Consider the following 18591-nt stretch of genomic DNA (forward strand, 5'->3'; position numbering starts at 1 on the left):
GGTAGAAGACACTAATAGACCGTCATCTGTGGACGTTGGCTGGTGTTACTGGTTTGCGTAATATTTTTGCAACATTGGGGGGCAGGCGGTGTTTTTCTAGCTTGTGTTCCTGAAGGTACGCTAAGAGAATCCATACAGAAGAATGGGTCTTCCCACAGTATGACTTGGTGCTTCAGACCTGGGGTGTGGGGTGGGGAAGCAAGCACGTGGTCGTCCCACATTTGGGACTCCATCAACATCTGAAGTTGGTATCAGCTTTGACATAGCTTGAAAGGGATCTTCCAGGCTCCTCCTCCTTTTGTAGGGACCGCGAGTGCACATTGCTCCCTGTAGATGGCAGAGCAAGTGTTGAAAGGGGATCTTAGAATTACCTGCTCCCCAGATTTGAGCTTGTCTCTGGGTAAAGACAAAAAATGGTGGGCTGTAGGTTTTCAGGGATCTGCAGACTGTTTTCAAACACCCACTGTTGTGTGGGCCTTGACCCGAGAAGGGACAAAAGTGTGAATGCCCTTCCAGGAGCTCCCAGTGGCTATTTTCCTGAGACCCTCCAGGACATGGATAGCCCTGGTAGCAAGCTGAAATATCACCTTTTCCCTGCGACTGCCAAGAGGTTCCCCCTTCATTCACCTTTCTCAGAAACCACAGGCTCCTGTGCTTGAGTAAACCTCCCCATAATGGCACTGGCCCCAGGGGTATCTTGGGTCATTCCTCCTGCCCTTTTGGCCAACATCACTGTGTGGACCAAAGGTTCTTGTTTAATGTTTTCTTCCTGCAGGGCAAAGGCTGCCTCTAAGTGGAAGCTTGGTTTATAGCCTGGTGGTTATAGTCATGGTCCATAATACAGTCCAAGCAGCTGCCTGTAAGAGACATTTGATTAACGCTCACATTTTGGAACTGGTATTCTGCCAGAGTTTTTCTCTTCAAGATGGATTGGAAAGTACTTATTATAAAAAAATAAAGTATGTAGGTTTTTGCTGTGGTTTGGTTTGGTTTGGTTTTTTGAGACAGGGTTTCTCTGTGTAGCCCTGGTTGTCCTGGAACTCACTCTGTAGACCAGGCTGTAGACCAGAAATCTGCCTGCGGTTTTTGCTGTTTTTTAAAAAACATATTTTCTGTGTAATCCTTGCTGTCCTGGAACTTACTATGTAGACTAGGCTAGCTTCAAACTCAAGAGATCCACCCTACTCAGCCTCCTTTGATTAAAGGTGCGCACCACCATACCTGGCTACATGAAGTCTTTCAAACTAGAGAGGAACAAACAAATACAATGTTGTAAAATTGCCCCATCCTTCCACCACCAGAAAACACCCTAGACCTTAATATAAGAATTTTAATTAGGTGCTGATTTTTTTAGTTTTTTTTTAGATGTGTTTGCCTAGTTGGTTTTTTTGAGAACATGGTCTTGTGTAGCCCAGATTGGGCTTAAACTATTATGTGACTAAAGATGGCCATGAATTCCTTGAGCCTTCACATTCCAAATGCTGCTTAAATAAAGAAAACAAGGTCATTAGAAATACTGTGAGTGCGCAAAGATATTTGCACTTTTTGCTAGCATGACCAATGTTAAAATGGAAATACTTGTGCACAAAGACTTACAGACTTGGTTTTGTTTTTGTAATCAGGGATCTGTAATTGCTCGTTCTGAAGGTTCTCAATGCTCATCTATACATTTACACATTTGTTTTTATTATTTATGGCAAGCTGTCTGGAACTTGCTGTGTAGACTAAGCTGATCTCCATCTCAGAACCTTCGGCCTCTGCCTCTGGAGTGCTGGAATTAATAGGATTAAGGGTTTGTGCACCACAGCGGGCTCCAGGGAGGGCTTTAGATTTGATGCTCGTTCACCTGTTTCTTTAAACCTCAACAGTAGGACCAGACTGTAGACAGACATATTTTTTAAAATTTTATTCCTATGTAGTCCAGCCTCAAAACCAATATTCCCTCTTGCCTTTCCTGGAATCACAGGCTCTGCTCTTAGCCCAGCCCACTTCCAGTCTTTGAAGAATAAGATCTTTATGTGTAAGTTGGTTGAATTGTCTGAACATGTATGCTAGTCATCTGTAATTTTAAGTGCATAATGCTTTTTGTGCCTGTTTTATAAGACTTGCGTTAAATAGATTTGGGTGTTTGTTTCTTAACTGTATAGCTTTTAATTTTTACAGTTCTGGCTTTATTGTTTGTCTCCTGTAGCCCAGGCTGTTACATAGCAGAGGTTGACCCTCCAAGTCCTCCTCAGTGTTGGAGTTACAGATGTGCACCACCATACCCACCTTCCTTCCGTAGCCACTCAGTCTTCTGAGTCAGGCTCTTGATCTCTGGCTTAAACTGACCTTGTGCTTTCAGCAGTCTGCCTCACTTTCCAGGATACTGAGATCACAAGAGTGTACTACTGCTGCCCTCGCTTTCTCACTCTTAAAAGTTCTGCTGTGGGGCTAGAGATGTAGCTGAGTTGGTTGAATGGCTAGCACATCCCACAGGAGGCACTGAGTTCAAGTCCTAGTGTTGTACAGATTATTTGGTGGTACCCTGAGTTACAGGCACTGTGGACAACTATAATCTTGGGGAAGTAAAAGAACGGCCTAAGCTAGGCAGTGGTGGCACACGCCTTTAATCCCAGCATTCGGGAGGCAGAGGCAGGCGGATTTCTGAATTGGAGGCCAGCCTGGTCTACAGAGTGAGTTCCAGGACAGCCAGGGCTACACAGAGAAACCCTGTCTCGGAAAACCAAAAAAATAAATAAATAAATAAAATAAAAAATTTTTTAAAAAACTGCCTAGGCTATGAGACCCTGCCACAAACAAAAAACAAAAATAAATGAAACCAAAACAACAACAACCCCCTCAAACACTGGTCCTGAATAAGACACCCTCACTGTTATCCTGTTAACCCAGAACACTGCTGCATAGAAAACAACTGACTCAGGCTGGGCCCACAGGTAAGAGCACTGGCTGCTCTAACAGAGGACCCAGGTTCGATCCCCAGAACCCACATGACAGATCACTGTATATAACTCCACTTCTGGGGGATCTTGCAATCATAGACTTACATGCAGCTAAAATGCCAGTGCACATGACTCTGCTGACATTACGCGTTCATAAACTATGTTCATCTGAATGAATTTTAATCTACACTAAAAGATTAAAATGATGGGCCTTCACTGGCTCTCCAGTGCTTTGTGGGTAGGCAGGGCAGGGTAAAGCGGCAGCATTGGTAAGGGGCTCTGCCCTGGTTGGGTGTATTATGTATGGCAGGAGCATTTAAACACAGAGCTCAGTAGCCTGTGTGCAATGAAGCCACGTGTTTCTGTGCTTCCAAGGTGCCTTTCTTTCAAACTGTATTTTACAACGGTAACAAGGCAAGATCTTTGTATTATTTCTTTTTCTCGAATTTTTTTCCAGACAAGGTCACATGGCTGTCCTGGAACTTGATCTGTAGGCCAGGCTGGCTTCCAACTCAGAGATCAACTTGCCTCTACCTCTAAAGTTCTGGGCTAAAGGTGTGCACCACCACCGATGGGCCATTTTTGTATTTGTGATACGGAGTTTCCTGATTGGGAATCTAATTTGATTTCATCAAGTCTGAAAAGTCATTTATTTTTCTGCCAGTTGTTTTTTAGGACATGAAATTCATAAAATAACACTTTCTTTATTTTCCTGTTTATTGTAATAGGCCATATGTTAAAATGCTTTTCCTGTTTCTTTCAAAATACATATATTTATCAGTCATTGTCTCAATACTGTCACTAGTGTGGTTCATTCTGTCTAAGCACATGGCTGCACTATTTTCTTCTCTCAGTTTTTTTCTTTCCTGTCTCTCTCTCTCTCTCTCTCTCTCTCTCTCTCTCTCTCTCTCTCTCTCTCTCTCTCTCGTATGTGTGTGTGTGTGTGTGTGTGTGTGCATTTTGATAGACTTTTGCTTCTATGGTTGGTTTGGGTGCCCTCAAAACTCACTGTACAGTCCAGGCTAGCCTTCTCTGCAGTTTTCCAAATGCTGGGGACTACAAGGATTTCTGACTTGTGTCATATATTTTAACTTCAGGTAGGTTCATCAGTCTCTGGTTCTTGACTATCTTAGGGTTTTACTGCTGTGAACAGATACCATGACCAAGGCAACTCTTATAAGAATGGTATTTAACTGGGGCTGGCTTACAGGTTCAGAGGTTCAGTCCATTATCAAGCCAGGAGCATGGCAGCATCCAGGCAGATGAGGGGCTGGAAGAGCTGAGAGTTCTACTTGTTCTGAAGGCAGCTAGCAGGAAGAATGGCTTCCATGTGGTTAGGAGGAAGATCTTAAAGCCTGTGCCCACAGTGACACACTTCTTCCAAGTAGTGCCACTCCCTGAGGCAAGTATAATTTACTCAAGTGTTTCTTTTTATTTTGGGCGAGTGTATAGTGTATGTATTAAAGCTGTAGTCTCTGTTGGCTTGTGAACACTGCAGATGGCCCACTGAATTAGCAGTCACTGTTTGAACTCACACTATGGTTGTGGTAGGATCAGGTAGCATGGGAGGAAACTGAGGCACACTGAAGATTTGGAGGTCTCAAGGGCACATGCATGCCACCGGGAATACTGAACTTTCTCCAATTTTTTTTTTGTGCTTATAGAAATGATTACATCAGGGAGGGGGGATGTGATGGGGAAGGTTGGAGGGGAAACCGGGAAAGGGGATAGCATTTGGAATGTAAATATCAAATTAAAATAAAAGAAATGATAACATCTATTTTCTTTTTAAAAGATTTAATGTGTTTTGTGTATATGCATTTGTGTACAGTGCCTGCAGAGTCCAGAAGAAGGCATCTCTCCTGGCATTGGAGTTACGGATGGCTGTTAGCCACCATGAGAGTGCCAGGAATTGAACGTCTGGAAGAGCAAACTTACAAAATGTTTATAGAGGGTTTGAGCTCATGACTGTCATGGGGAGTGTGGCAGCAGGCATGGCACTGGAGCAGCAGCTGAGGGCTCACATCCATATGCGGGAGGGACAAGAAGCTGGAGGGATGACTCCTCGGGGCCCCGCACCCAGTTATGCATCTCCTACTCTTTGCCACGCAGTTCAACATCTGTAGACCAAACACTCAAATATATGAGCCGATGGGCCATTCTCATTTAATCCACAAACAGGTTAGGGTTTTTTTTTTTTTCTTCACTGTAGCTGTCTTCAGACACACCAGAAGAGGGCATCAGATCCCATTACAGATGGTTCTGAACCATGTGGATGCTGGGAATTGAACTCAGGACCTCTGGAAGAGCAGTCAGTGTTCTTAACCGCAGAGCCATCTCTCCAGGCCCCAGGTTAGGGTTTTTTTTATTTTTGTTTCTTATTTTTTAAATCAAGTCAGACCATGTTGGGCACATGTGGTTAAAGGACAGCTTGCAGGAATCTGTTCTCCACCATGTGGCCTTGATAACTCTTAGGGTTTGGGCAGCAATCCTCCCTTTACTTGCTGGGCCATCTTGCCAACTCAGCTTTTATTTTTTGAGCCGGCCCAGCCCTATGGCTCAGCTGGCATCCATCACTCACTGGTTTCCTGCACAAGGATGGCAAGCCACTCAACACAACCAAATATGTGCTACCATGTTCTCTGCAGTTTTTGAAATGTTTGTGCTGGGAATTTAACCCAGGGCCTTTTGCATTCTAGGCAGGCACTCTGTCACTGAACTGAAAAGATTTTTTTTAGTTTCTGTAGGGCTAGGTGTTAAGTTTCAAACCTGGCTGCCAGGTTCTCCCAACATCCCTCAGTCCCTACCTGTTATAAGGTGTGGCTGGCATACCTCACCCTCTAACCTAAACTCTCCAGCCCAGAGGCTAGAGCTGGCCTGCTCTCCCCCCCCCCCAACCCCCACCCCCACAGGCTTTTCCCCATTTAACCCAGACATTCTGGTTTTTTCCCTTTTATGTCTTTGGCCTCCTGGCTGCAGGACCTGGTTCCCTCTCCCCCTCCTTCCTGCTCTCCCTACCCAGCAGCTGAGCCCAGCCATGTCTTCAGGACTCCCAGAAGTCCCAGTCTTATGCCTCTCCCTCTGCTCACCCTTTTCTCTACAAAACCCTCTCCCCAACCCCCTACCCACAGGCCAGCCCCCTTCCCACTTTTTCTTCTCTTTTCTTTTTCATTCTCAGGGAATTGAAGCTGGGGCTTTGCATGTACTCGAAAAATAACCAATGAGCTCCACTGACAGCCCTACCACTGGACCTGGTAATTTAGACCGTTTGTGCTAATCACTGGCATTTCTACTGTATATGGTGTTTGCTCCCCTCCCTACTTTTTTCTGCATTTTCCTGAATTGTTTAAAGGAAAAATCAAAATTCACCTGTGAACTTTCAGCTATTCTTATTAAGTACTATTAACAATTACATAGTAGAGTATAAAAAGCTAACTTTCCAGTACGAATTTTTCACTTCAGAGCTCTGCTTCCTTCGCAGAACATTAATAAACATTAATGTTCCAATTTAACAATAATTCTGAATGTCAAATTGCAAATTTTGCTTTGAATGACTTTAATAAGGAGGCATATTAGAAGGCGACATTTTTAAAACAGAAAATTAGTTTATTTGCTCAGATAGGTTTGTTTACTTTTTCTTAAAATTCTCAGTCTTTATGTGTTCTAATCCGTCAGACAGAAAAACAAGGACTTCCTCAGCAGGCACAAGCAGCACCACAGAGCCCGCCTTCACTTTCCAGGAACACCTTGTTTCGCTTGTTCTTTAGGCCCTTAAATTCTCCAGTTTTGCTTAGTGTCCTCTCCATGAAACTATGATAACTGTGGTCTTCTGTGGCTCTGCGATGAGCATAAAACACTCAGTTACTTATTTTGTTTTTTTTTCGAGACAGGGTTTCTCTGTGTAGCCCTGGCTGTCCTGGAACTTACTCTGTATGTAGACCAGGCTGGCCTCCAACTCAGAAATCCGCCTGCCTCTGCCTCCCGAGTGCTGGGATTAAAGGCGTGTGCCACCACCACCCGGCTTTATTTTGTTTTGTTTTGTTTTTAAAAAGCTACCTCCATCTTTCTCCTTTAGCAGGGAGCCAAGGGACATGTGTCCCTGAAGCTCATTTCCATTCCTAAAGGCTCTGTCCACTGAACAGTTCATGTCTAAGGTCTGTAACTTGTTGATGTATCTAAAGAGCATTTGCTCAACTTCAGGAAGCTTTCTGCTTCCTTTTACTTACATCTGGGTCATACTGGAGCTGACAGCTGTTCTCAGGCTGAGCTTCCTGTGGCCATTCACTCAGTGAGTTTTACCTTAGCTAACACCACTGCTGTGCAGACTGCAAGTATCTACACCCATGTTTTGTGAGTGGAGTTCTCCCACCTTTTCTGAGCTACTCAGGCCACACCCTGCGTGCATTGCTCAGACAATTCACACTTCCTCCAGGTCAGTTTTGCCATGATGGCTCCAGATGAATGTGGGGCACAGAATTCCAGGGAATTCTAACTCTGTCTCCCCAGCCAGCATTCTCTGTGAAAAAGGATCACATTTTAGCCTCTCTGTACGCTACAAGTGGCTCAACTGGGGTCATAACAGAAAAAGGCAACAGGAAACAATTAGACCTACCAGCCTCCCAGTGTCCCATCCCCCCACCCCTGTTTTTTTTAAAAAAGCAGGTCTCATGTAGCTCAGACTGACTCCATGACCATAGATTTATTATTGGTTATGTGGGTGGCCTGGGACAGCAGCTGGAAGATGACTGTTACCGCCTGGGAACCTCAAAGGGTGAGTGGGGGACAGACAATCACAACTTAGAACACTTTATAACTCTAACAACGGAATGTCAGTAAGATGCCACACAGGTGACTGTACAGCCGTAGCATCATGAAGACCCTGTGCCTTCCCTCACCTCTGAGGGAGCCTGTGCTGCCGCCCATCTGTGTTCCTGGTCCAGTCTCCCCAGCACAGGCTAAAAAGTAAGATAGATGTATCTGCTTATCAGAAGACAATGATACTCTGTATTCATTAAAATTAATAAAAATATTTTATTGAATTTCAGGAACTTGGTACTTTTTAAAAATTCCAAATCTTTGCACACAGATCAGCACTCTGCTTCCTCTGAGCTGCAGTTGCTTGGCCGTCACGATTGTCACTTCTCTCCTTGTGTCACACAGCATAGAAAACCCAAGTCCTGATGCTCCCCGACCCCTCCTCAACTACTACAGCTACTCTGTGACCAGCTCCCCAGCAGAGGACAAGGAAGTGGGGTGGGGTATTTACGGAGACCAGCTGCTATCTGTGAACACATTCTACAGTGTGGGAAATAGCTATACAATGTTATGCCACACACATTCTGGAATGCACCGTACCCAGGACACAGGTGAGCTTCCCTTTGTGGTCGGTGTGGTTCAAGCCAACGCTGCTGAAGTTATCTCGTCCCTGAGGGAGCTCAGAAGTTTGGTAAAGGTCAAAGCGAGACTCCATAAGCATTCAGCAGTGGTGCCACAGGCACTGGGGACTGCTGTGAGCTCCTTGTGTCAGGAGGGGCTTCTGGGAACTCCGATGAACATAAAACTAAAGTAGTGCCTTCAACACTGGGAAGAAACCCTGGGTTTAGTACTCAGTTAATAACCTAAGGGTCCAGTTTCTGCCCTCTCCTTGGCAGCGTTACATTCCTATGGACCAAAGCAGCAGCAAGGCCAATACAGCAGCAAGGAGAAAAGATGGGTTGTGTGCCTATTGGCACACTTCACTAACGTGAGACTGAGAAGGTGGCCTTAAAGAAAAAAAAAACCTCCTTCCATCTTTAAATGTTTTCTATGATCCCCAAAAGAAACTCCTACAGACCCATAAGGTCTGTTTGGGGCTCAGAGGTAACGAGTTTGCAGATCTCACTCATAGGGAACAAGTCCTGGGCAAGCATGCTACACACACATCTCCAGATACACAGTATGTCCAGTTGGTGGTACCTGAGCCCACCCTTGACTAGGGCGGCGGCCTGCCAGCGTACCATGTTATCTGAGGCCCGCAGTCTGGATGCACATGCTGGGCACAATATAACCCAAATTAAAGTACTCTGCAAACTGCAAACCTTTATGAGACAGACATTCCGAGGTTACCTGCAAAAACGATGGAGGAGGCAGACTGCGGTGGGCACACACATGTTCTCACTCGCATCATGTCTCACCTTTATTGTTTAAGTGGCTGAGTTATATAAATCCAGCTTGGGTGCAGTAACTCCATGTCAACACGCATCATCTGCAGTAACATTGTGACAGCTCCATACTGTGGGTGAAGCAATACTTAGAACAGACTTATCATATTTGGTCTTTATGTAAATAATGTTTTAAATTGCCTAAATATACCATTCTGAGCCATTTCATTCTACCAGGAAAATACAGGGTTTCCCCCCCTCTCTTAAAAAAAATTAAATACCAAAATAACTACATTTAAATAAATAACGTTATGATGATGACATTAGGGAAAAAAAACTCACAATGAGCCTAACGCCCTCTGCCTGTTGCTCAGCTCAGTCCAGAATGCTCTGGAAAGGTGAGCGGTGAACCTGAGTGTGGGCTGGGCTGCTGGCCTCCCCACCTCTCCTCACCCTTCCCTCTTAGTTTACTTGCTATGTGACATAAGTCAGGATTAGTGTGGGACGTCATTCTGAAATTCCAGAGAAACCTCTTGAGAATCATAAAATGGCCTGAATGCTTGATACTTGGCTGCAGGGTCTCACTCCCAAGACCCTTAAGTTAACTGGCAACATCTCTCCACCAGCTCTTGCTGCGAGTGTGCCATACAGATAGCCAGTCAGAGGCCAGAGCTGACCCCTATGATTCCCCAGGTTCTGGGAGAGAGAGATTTATGACCTTGGTCTGAAAAGGCGTGACAGAGGCCTGGATCTGTTTCCCAGGAGGGAGGGATCTGTTGCTTTAAGCATACACAATATTTAGATTTGTTTTACTAGAGTGGGAAATTACGCCAAGGACAAAGTCTACATAAAGAAACAAACAACAAACCCAGCAAGCTAGAGCAGGTACGTGCGTGCAGCCTGATGGCTGGAAGGCTCCCAGGGTCTCTTGTCCCAATGCCCCCTGGCCTCATGGGTCCATGCAGCCTCAGCCCACCCACCCTCTACAATGGCACAAGGTAGGTCAAATTCATCAGGTAACTGCTCTAAACGGAAACGGGCAGGTAGGTGTCCTAAGGGAGAGCCACCCAAACACAGGCAGGACAGACTAGAGCAAACCATCCCACGGGCTAAAATCAAACCACAGAAACAAACAGAAGGACGCTCTTTCCCCCAAATGAATCTCAAATTTCCAGAGTAGAAATGGAGTGATATGAAATGTCAAAGACCCCATTATTCAGTAAAGAAAGGACACTGCCAAGTATTCTAATTCCGTATGTGAACAACAAAACACTGTCTTGTCTCTCAGCCACAGCCAGCAGGTCCTATGAGGGCAGCAGGTGGCTGTGGCTCTGTCCCCTAAAGGAAAGCCAGCGAGATCCACTTGTAGCAGGTGCTGCATCCTCCCAGGAGACTCAGTCCTTTGGGACCTGGAGTTCTTGCTTGTAGTAAAAGCTGAGCCCACAGACAACGGCCCAGCGAGTGCTCTGTCGGAGACACCACCTCTGGAACCAGGGTTGCTGTTGTGGGTCTGTTCAAGTGTAAGATGTCTTTAAATTAAGGAGTTTTAAGGCCACCTGGGTTCATGTTTTCAGTGCTGAGAGGTGAAGTCCAACCGCAGGGCCCTTTACCCACCGAGGATGCGCTCCCTGCTTCAGTGAGAGAGAGGCAGCACTCCCTGCTTCAATGAGAGGCAGCGTCTCCTTTTGGCACCACAAAGTTGATGTCTGAAGAAAAGGTCTCCCACAGCTAGTTCTGGATTGCCTTTTCTCTCACAGCTGCTGGTGGTGCGTCCACGCTCAGGGCAATGACAATGCTCTCGCCATCTTCTGCTTTAACTCGCTTGAGCTCTGGCTGCTCTGCCTGGTCACCATTCTGGCGCTTTGTGGGCAAGGATGCCGATGCTGATGCGTGGGTGGCCAACATATGGAGAGGACTTGCCGCTGCTGAAGGACACAGTGAATCAGAACCCCACGCTACTGCATAAACCCCTGACCATGGAGTCCACCCTGGCATGCCAAACCCTCTGAGTCTTACACAAAATCCCAGGGATAACCCTACATGGCCAAAGTCTCGGAAGGTCAATTCCCATCAGTAAGAAAAACCTCTGTAGCTTCTACAAAAAGCACAAGCTACTTGAAAGCCTAGAACCGCCAAGGCAAGGAGGCTTCTGTTCACCTGGAGGACGGAGAACTGTTCCCTCCAAATAGAAAATAAGGCTGTTCTGGTTTGAGAGATAGCCATTTCTCAACTGTTCAATACATTATTATCTAAAGCTTTATCTACAAAGAAGACATGCTTACTTTAGGAAGGCAGCTTAGAACTGTCCCCCAAGCCTAAGAACTTGCGTTCTATACTCAGAACATACAGGTGCAAGGAGAAAACTGACCCACAAATTACTCTGGGACCTTTATGTACATGCCCCCCCAGGCAATAAATGGGTTTTTTTTTTGGGGGGGGCAGACCCAGGAGATAGATACCCATATCTTACCCACCTCCTTTCTTTGTTTTAGTAGAGTCTCACTGTGTGGCTTTGGAACTCATGGAGAACCACCTCCCGTGCCTCCAGAGTGCCAGAATGAAAAGGTGCAATAGCACACGCAGCCCTGACTATTCTAAAGGCTAAATTCCAGCTGAGGCAGTGGGCAGTCTTGCATGTCAACTTGTCTGAGGGAACCACTATTACCTAACTATTAACACAATGATGCTGATGGTTTCTGTCAAAGAAAACGTAAGATAAACACTGAGCAAAGCAAATGACCTGCCAACCTAGATGGGCCTCAGCACATTATCTGAGGAATAAGACAGAGGACTCTCAATGAAGAAGAGTCCTGTTTCCACTTAGCCCTCCTACTGTAGCAATCCTCTCTTCTGTCCAGAAGGTCTGTCTTTTTATTGGCCTCACACCTAAATGAGCAGACTACTTCAGGTCTATTTTTCTCAAGTTGTCATCCTCCTGTATATATTACCAACATGTGCCACCACAAACCTCCAAGGTCTCTTTTCTCCTAACTGCATATACTTATGTATGCTTAGCTCTGCTGGCTGTTTCTCTAGATAGCTCCAAAATACAGATGCCAGTGGGAGGTTGCTACTGTTCTTTCCAGCTTAAGCTATCCTTGTCTCAGGTGGTGGTACTCCTGAGATATGTAAGTCATCACGTTACCAGGGAAACAAGAAGCAAGATGAACACACTGGCTGCTTCACACCAGCTCACTGCCTACAAAGGGAAAGAACCCTGCCCTCCAGCCCAAGTAGACAAAGCCCCTTCAAGTTGCTAGACTCTTTGAAGCAGAGCCCTATAGCACCACAGGCACCATCAAACATGATCGCAGCATGAACACACACGAAGGGAGAAGACCCAGCTCTTGTCCCACACTCAGCCTGACTTTTTATTACTTTTTATTACTTTTTTAAGGCTGGTGATAGAACCCAAGGGATAGACCAGGGCATGCTAGGCCAGCTCTGTCACATCCCTACCCCACTCTCACGCGGCGTGCGCTGCCATGGGGTCGGGAAGGGCATGTCCAGCCGTCAGTGGATGTCATCAAGCCATCAGTCATGTCGTCAAGCAGCTATGGGAGGCACGAGCTACCCTTCTCAGCTCTTCCCAGTGTGGCTGATGCTGACTGAGCATGGCCAGCCGCCTAGGACAGTGCTAGGGCCTGGGCGAGTGGCTTAGACATCCTCAAGCCCAGGCTGTCTCCAGTCTGTCTTGAAACTCAAATCTTAGCTCCACAGCCTCATGCCAGAGTGTTCTTCCTCAGCTCCTGTTTGTGTACTTCAGCTACAAATGGCTCTCACACAGTTCCTGCCCTGCCCACCTGAGCCAAGTCTATGAAGTGGGGAGCCTGCAGAGAGCTGCTGTGCTGATCCTGACTGCACTCCTACCCCTGCCAAAGTGTGTAGACAGACAGGAGGCTATAGAAACTTAACTAGAAATAGATTAATATACCCTCAAATACATGTATCTGGGAATTGTCGGTAGAACACCAACTCAGGACATAATGTCACTGCTGTGGCTCAGCGTTAAGACTGTTCTCACAGTAGATGAGAGCCATTATGAGGGACTGCATGCACTATAAAACAATCAGCAACCCTGCCTTCTGCCTCATGACAGAAGGAAGGTCTTCAATAGTAGATGGTGCCTTGATATTGGCCAGGCCAACAACCTTAAGAGACAGTAACCTTTTCACTAACTATGACTTATCTAGTGTTAGATTCTGTTACACTAATACAAATGGACTCAGACAGGGGCCCGATGGGAAGTCAGTCAGTTCTCTATCCCACAAGGGTTAAGTTATAATTAGGGTGTGCAAGTACAGCCTGGAGGAGGCACAGAGCGCACAGGCTGGACACAGGTAGCTAGAGACTCAGACAGCGGGGCTCTAGTGCACATAAACGTCAGGTGTCTGTCAGCCATCTGGGCCAGCCTTTATGGGGGACGCTCACGGAAACATCTACTGCCTTCTGAAAATAATCCCTCTGCTTCAGGGACAAGAAAGCAGCATGTTGGACGGAGTATGGGGTCCACATAGAGTCATAGAGCACAGGGAACTTTAGTTCTTCATCTTAAAATGCTCATAAACACTGGGCTTAGGGTATAATCTTTAACCCCAGCACTCAGGAACCAGAAGGAGTTCAAATTCAGCTGGTCTAGACAGACCCTGTCTCAAAAATTTAAAAAGAATTTGATGAAGATATAGCTCAGTGATACAGTTCTTGCCTGGCATGTATGTGCAAGGTTACTGGTTCAATCCCCAGTACCATAAAACAAACAACCGCATGCTTAATTTCTAAAGTTGGTGAGAATGCACTGGCTGCAGATCCAGTGCCCACATGGCTGCCCATAACCATGTGTAATTCCAGTTCCTCAACTTCAACACCTCTGGCCTGTGTAAGTACCAGGTAGGTAAGTGACACACATATGTACATGCAGGCAAACACCTATACACAAAAACAAGATGGTCATCAGTACATAGTGCTAGCATGCTCAGCTATGTGTCCAGTCCTGAGTTCAATCCTTAGTATATTTTATTGAGACTAGGAGGGATGGCTCAGGATTCTGTGATGCATCTGCTTCTGGCTCCTAAATACTGGGATTAAGGTACATGCCACCATGCCTGGCATTCTTTAAAATTCTTTAAAAGACATTTACTGTTTATTGTCTGTTTATATATTAATTATATTTATAATCACATAATTATAAATCATTTATGTACCATGGCATAATGTATACAGGTCAGAATTTATAGGAATGAGTTTTCTCTTTCTACAAATTCTAGAAATTGAACCCAGGTACTCAGGTTTGGTGCCAAGTACCTTGATATGATGGACCACCCCAAGAACCCAACACATAGTACTGCTAAAAGAATGACAGATATAGACAGACAGACACTGAGAGAGAGGAAGAGGGAGAAAGGGGAAGAGAAGAGGAGAAAGGGAGGAAGGCCATGAACTGAGCAGAGACGAAGGGCCCTGAGGTACTGAGTAGGCCCATCCATGCACGGGCTGTGCACAACTGACCTTGAGCACGAGCCCTAAGAGAAGGCAGGCTGAGGACCTCATCTACCTCCTACGCAGACACCAGGCACCTGTGAGTGTCACTACTGACACAGCTACCCTCAGGAGGGGAGTGCTGGGCCTTGGGCGGGCGGGAGATTCTGACACCAGGAGAGCACACTGGGGTTTTCAATACAAAAAACTTGAATTAGGGTGGGCAGGGGCACAAATGTAAGTAGATACACATGCACATGTGTGGGGGCCATCACTAGATGTCTTTCCTTATCTCTTCTCTTCTTTAACTTTGGGAAAAGGTGGCTCACTTGGCCTGGAGCTTCTATAGCTAGGCATGATGCTACATACTCTAGTTACGATTACTCAGGAGGCTGAGATGAAATCCCTGGGAAATGCCAGGCAAGCATTCAGTCACAGAACCCCACGTCAGCCGTAAAATGCTCTTTTAAAGAAGTACCAGCCTCGGTGAGCTCCAGTTCTGGTTGAGTTATAGGCAAGCCACGATCACACTCTTTAAGAGCACATGCAGAGCTACAGAGATGGCTCAGCAGTTAAGAGCACTGACTGCTCTTCCAGAGGTCCTGAGTTCAATTCCCAGCAATCACATGGTGGCTCATGACCATCTGTAATGAGATCCAATGCCCTCTTCAGGTGTGTCTGAAAACAGCTACAGTGTACTCATATAAATAAAATCTTGGGCTGGAGAGATGGCTCAGTGGTTAAGAGCACTGACTTCTCTTCTGAAGGTCCTGAGTTCAAATTCCAGCAACCACATGGTGGCTCACAACCATCCGATAAGATCTTCTGGGGTATCTAAAGACATCTACAGTGTACTTGCATATAATAAATAAATAAATAGATAAATCTTTTTTTAAAAAAAAAAACCAAACACTTGCAGAGTGCTGGTTCACTTCCAGAGGACTCACATCTGGTTCCCATCACTCACATCAGCTCATAACCATACCTAACTCCAGTTTCAGGGATAACTACAAAAGAGTGCTCCTTACGGCAGGTTTAATGAGGACGCCTGGGCTCTTCCACTAGTTTCCATTTGCTTGTTAATCTTGTGCACGAGCCAGTTCTCTTTCCCTGAGATTTTTTCCATGGATGGAGCTCCCAAGAGATTTCAAGCAGTAAGTACCGAGAGCAGCATTCTCTGCTTCCAGTTTCCTCAATCTCTAACAACTCACAAGGCACACAGCAAAGCCTTAGAAGAATTTGAGGGTGCTTAAGTAGCAGCCATTCCAGTACTCCAAGCTCAAGCTGTTGCTGGGCTACACTGGCCATCTACAAAAGGTTGAGGATAGAGCTTCTTTCTGCCATGTGTCTTCTGACACACATCTTCTTACACCTTGGTTCACAACATTGAGCATGGAAGTCACCCTGACAAAATGGCAACAGTACAAGGTTTCTGAATAGGCAATGACTCCCCACATCCCCAAAAATATCAAACACATAATGAATCTGAGATTTAGCAGCCTGGGATTTGAACACACAAACACTCTGCACTGCTTATGCCACTATGCCCTGTGATGTCGACAAAGGCTTTGGGAAACTTCCTGGCTCAGACTCATGAATCCTTATTAAGAAATGCAATGTTTAATGTATACACAAAATTTTCTACTACCAAAGTAACAGTGTCCTTTAATTGTAGGGGGAAAAAGGAATAATATTTTTCTACCATTATCCCCCAGCATTTCAATATCAAATCAGTCTATCTTTGCATTGCACTGTTGAAATATTAAAATACTGTTTCAGTTGCTAACAGTTTTCATTTAAACATTCACTCAGGAGAATTTGTATTAGGATTAGAACAGACAACAACCAAGGGCCATACATATTCTTCTGCCATTCTGTACCATGGGAAACGGTGTCCCCTCAGCATCGGCTACTATAAATTCTAACTATAAGGCTGGTAAGTTACGACTGCGCAGGTAAAGGCACTGCTGGAGTACCGCTGAACTGCTGCTCGAGTTCAATTCCAGAAACCTACATAAAGGTGGAAAAGGAGAACAGCCGGGCGGTGGTGGCACATGCCTTTAATCCCAGCATTTGGGAGGCAGAGACAGGCAGATTTCTGAATTCAAGGCCAGCCTGGTATTCAAAGTGAGTTCCAGGACAGCCAGGGTTACACAGAGAAACCCAGTCTCGAAAATAAAAAAAAAAAAAAGAGAGAGAGAGAGAGAGAGAAAAGGAGAGCAGATTCCACACAGCTGTCCTGACCCTCACATGTGTGCACTGACTAACATGTGTACTGCACCACATAGTTTTATGATTTTTAAAAATTTTTTATTTATGTGCATGCTTATAAATCTGTATGTGCATGTGAAAACTAGTGTACGTGGTGCCTGCAGAGGCCAGAAGATGCTGTCGGATCCCTTGCAGCCACTCAATGTGAATGCTGGGAACTGAACTCATGACCTCTCGAAGAAGTGCAAGCACTCTGCACTCTTTAGCACTAGTTTTTTAAAAAAGAACATACCAACTCTGAAATCGTGATGCTGTTCTAGGTCCTACAGTATCAAATAGTCAGGCAAGACTTAAGTCTTCATGTAAATGACTAAGCAGGGGGAGGTGCTTGCCGCCACCTGTGACAACCTGAGTTGGATCTGAGCACCCACATGGAGACTGGGCTGACAAAGCTGTTCTCTGACCTTCACATTCACAGTTCTCATTCCTACTGAGCGGAACGAGGAGGAGAAAGCTGTGCAGCAGAGCTCATCCCTCTCTGCCCGCCACCAGAGCAGAGCAGAGCAGAGCAGAGCAGAGCACACTGTGCCCAGCTACCTCGAGCTCCATGGTGCATTACATCCGCAAACCCTGAGCCACAGCAAGTCCTTCTTACATGAGATTGCTTCCTGTTAGGTATTTTGTCACAGAGACAAAGAAGGTACCTATTTGCATACCTCTATATCTGGAATGTTTTAAAAATTTCTGTGGAAGAGACTGGAAAAATACTTCAATGGTTAAGAACACTGGCTGCTCTTATAGAGGAACCACGTTCAATCCCCAGCACCCACAAAGTAGCTGCCTGTAACTCTAGTGCAGGGGGCTCTGATCCCTCTTCTGGCCTCCATGGGCACTAGATGCATGCAGTGTATACACATACATATAGGCAGAATACCCATAAACATAAACATAAATAAATGAATGAAAATAGAAAACTTTCTACAAGTTTAGGGGCTGTGGCAGAATTTTAGGCCCTCCTCTAGTAGGAGCCCCGTGGCCAACTCCCCCCACTCTGCTGCACTGCCCAGGGCTTCAAAACTGCCAAGTCAGGACAGATGCAACCATGGAAGTCCCTTCTATGAATTAAGAGCCTGCGTTTCCAGTCGCAGCCCCAGCGTGCCAGTGAGGGGCATCGGGAATGCATGAATGCTGCTTACCATTGTTCACCTGGCTGTGCACTGCTGTAGGCATGGGTACCACATGAGCTCCGTTTTGCGTTACAGTTTTTATTGGAAGCTGGTGTTGACCTAAAGGCGCCTGCTGCACTATGGTCACTGTCTGAACAGGGGTGCCCTGTGATGTCTGGATGATTCGGCTAGCAGCGCCTAGTGTGGCTGGGCTAATTGCAGGGACAGGTTCTACTTTCACTGAAATCAAAAGAAAAGGGAGAGAGATGATATACTGTTGCAAAGCTGAGATTTAGCAGTTTTAAAAACAAGTGAGGATGGCACAAGCCTAATCCCAACCTCCACTGCAGCTATTGCCAAGCTTAAGACAAGATCACAGTAAGGCTTGAAACGGGAAGGGGGGGGACAACGGACAAGAACGGGGATGGACATAGCTCAGTAGAGTAGAAGGGCGCTGGCCTGGCATTTATAAAGCCCTGGGTTTGATACATAGTACTGTAATAAATAAATAAATAAAAATAGAAATGTTTAAAACCCAGTCATAGACTAGAGAGATGCCTCAATGCTCAGGAGGACATACATCCTCTTCACAGCACACCTGGCTTGATTCCCAGCACCACGTTGGTCAATAACTCTAGTTCCAGATCCACTACCTAT

General features: G+C 45.7%; 1 protein-coding gene across 4 annotated transcripts in view; it reads right to left on the reverse strand.

Annotated features, from left to right (window-relative positions):
- Positions 1 to 6568: 6568 nt before the first annotated feature.
- Foxk2 (forkhead box K2) overlaps positions 6569 to 18591 on the reverse strand; it is a 51675-nt gene continuing 39652 nt past the window's right edge. The window contains exons 8-11 of one of the 4 annotated variants that reach the window (XR_015044900.1): positions 17965 to 18174; positions 9116 to 11007; positions 7312 to 7458; positions 6569 to 6779 (exon numbers count right to left, since the gene is read on the reverse strand). Coding sequence is in view for 2 of the 4 variants with exons in the window: in XM_021177329.2 (XP_021032988.1) it covers positions 10811 to 11007; positions 17965 to 18174 (407 nt within the window). In the remaining 2 variants the exon portion in view is untranslated. Of the gene's footprint in view, positions 6780 to 6872; positions 7459 to 7953; positions 11008 to 17964; positions 18175 to 18591 lie in introns of those variants that run through there. The other 3 variants (XR_015044899.1, XM_021177329.2, XM_021177331.3) reach the window with 3 other exon arrangements.

This window comes from Mus caroli, unplaced genomic scaffold (genome assembly GCF_978045245.1).
Source record: "Mus caroli unplaced genomic scaffold, Mus_caroli_1 scaffold_13, whole genome shotgun sequence".
Lineage (NCBI taxonomy): Eukaryota > Metazoa > Chordata > Mammalia > Rodentia > Muridae > Mus > Mus caroli.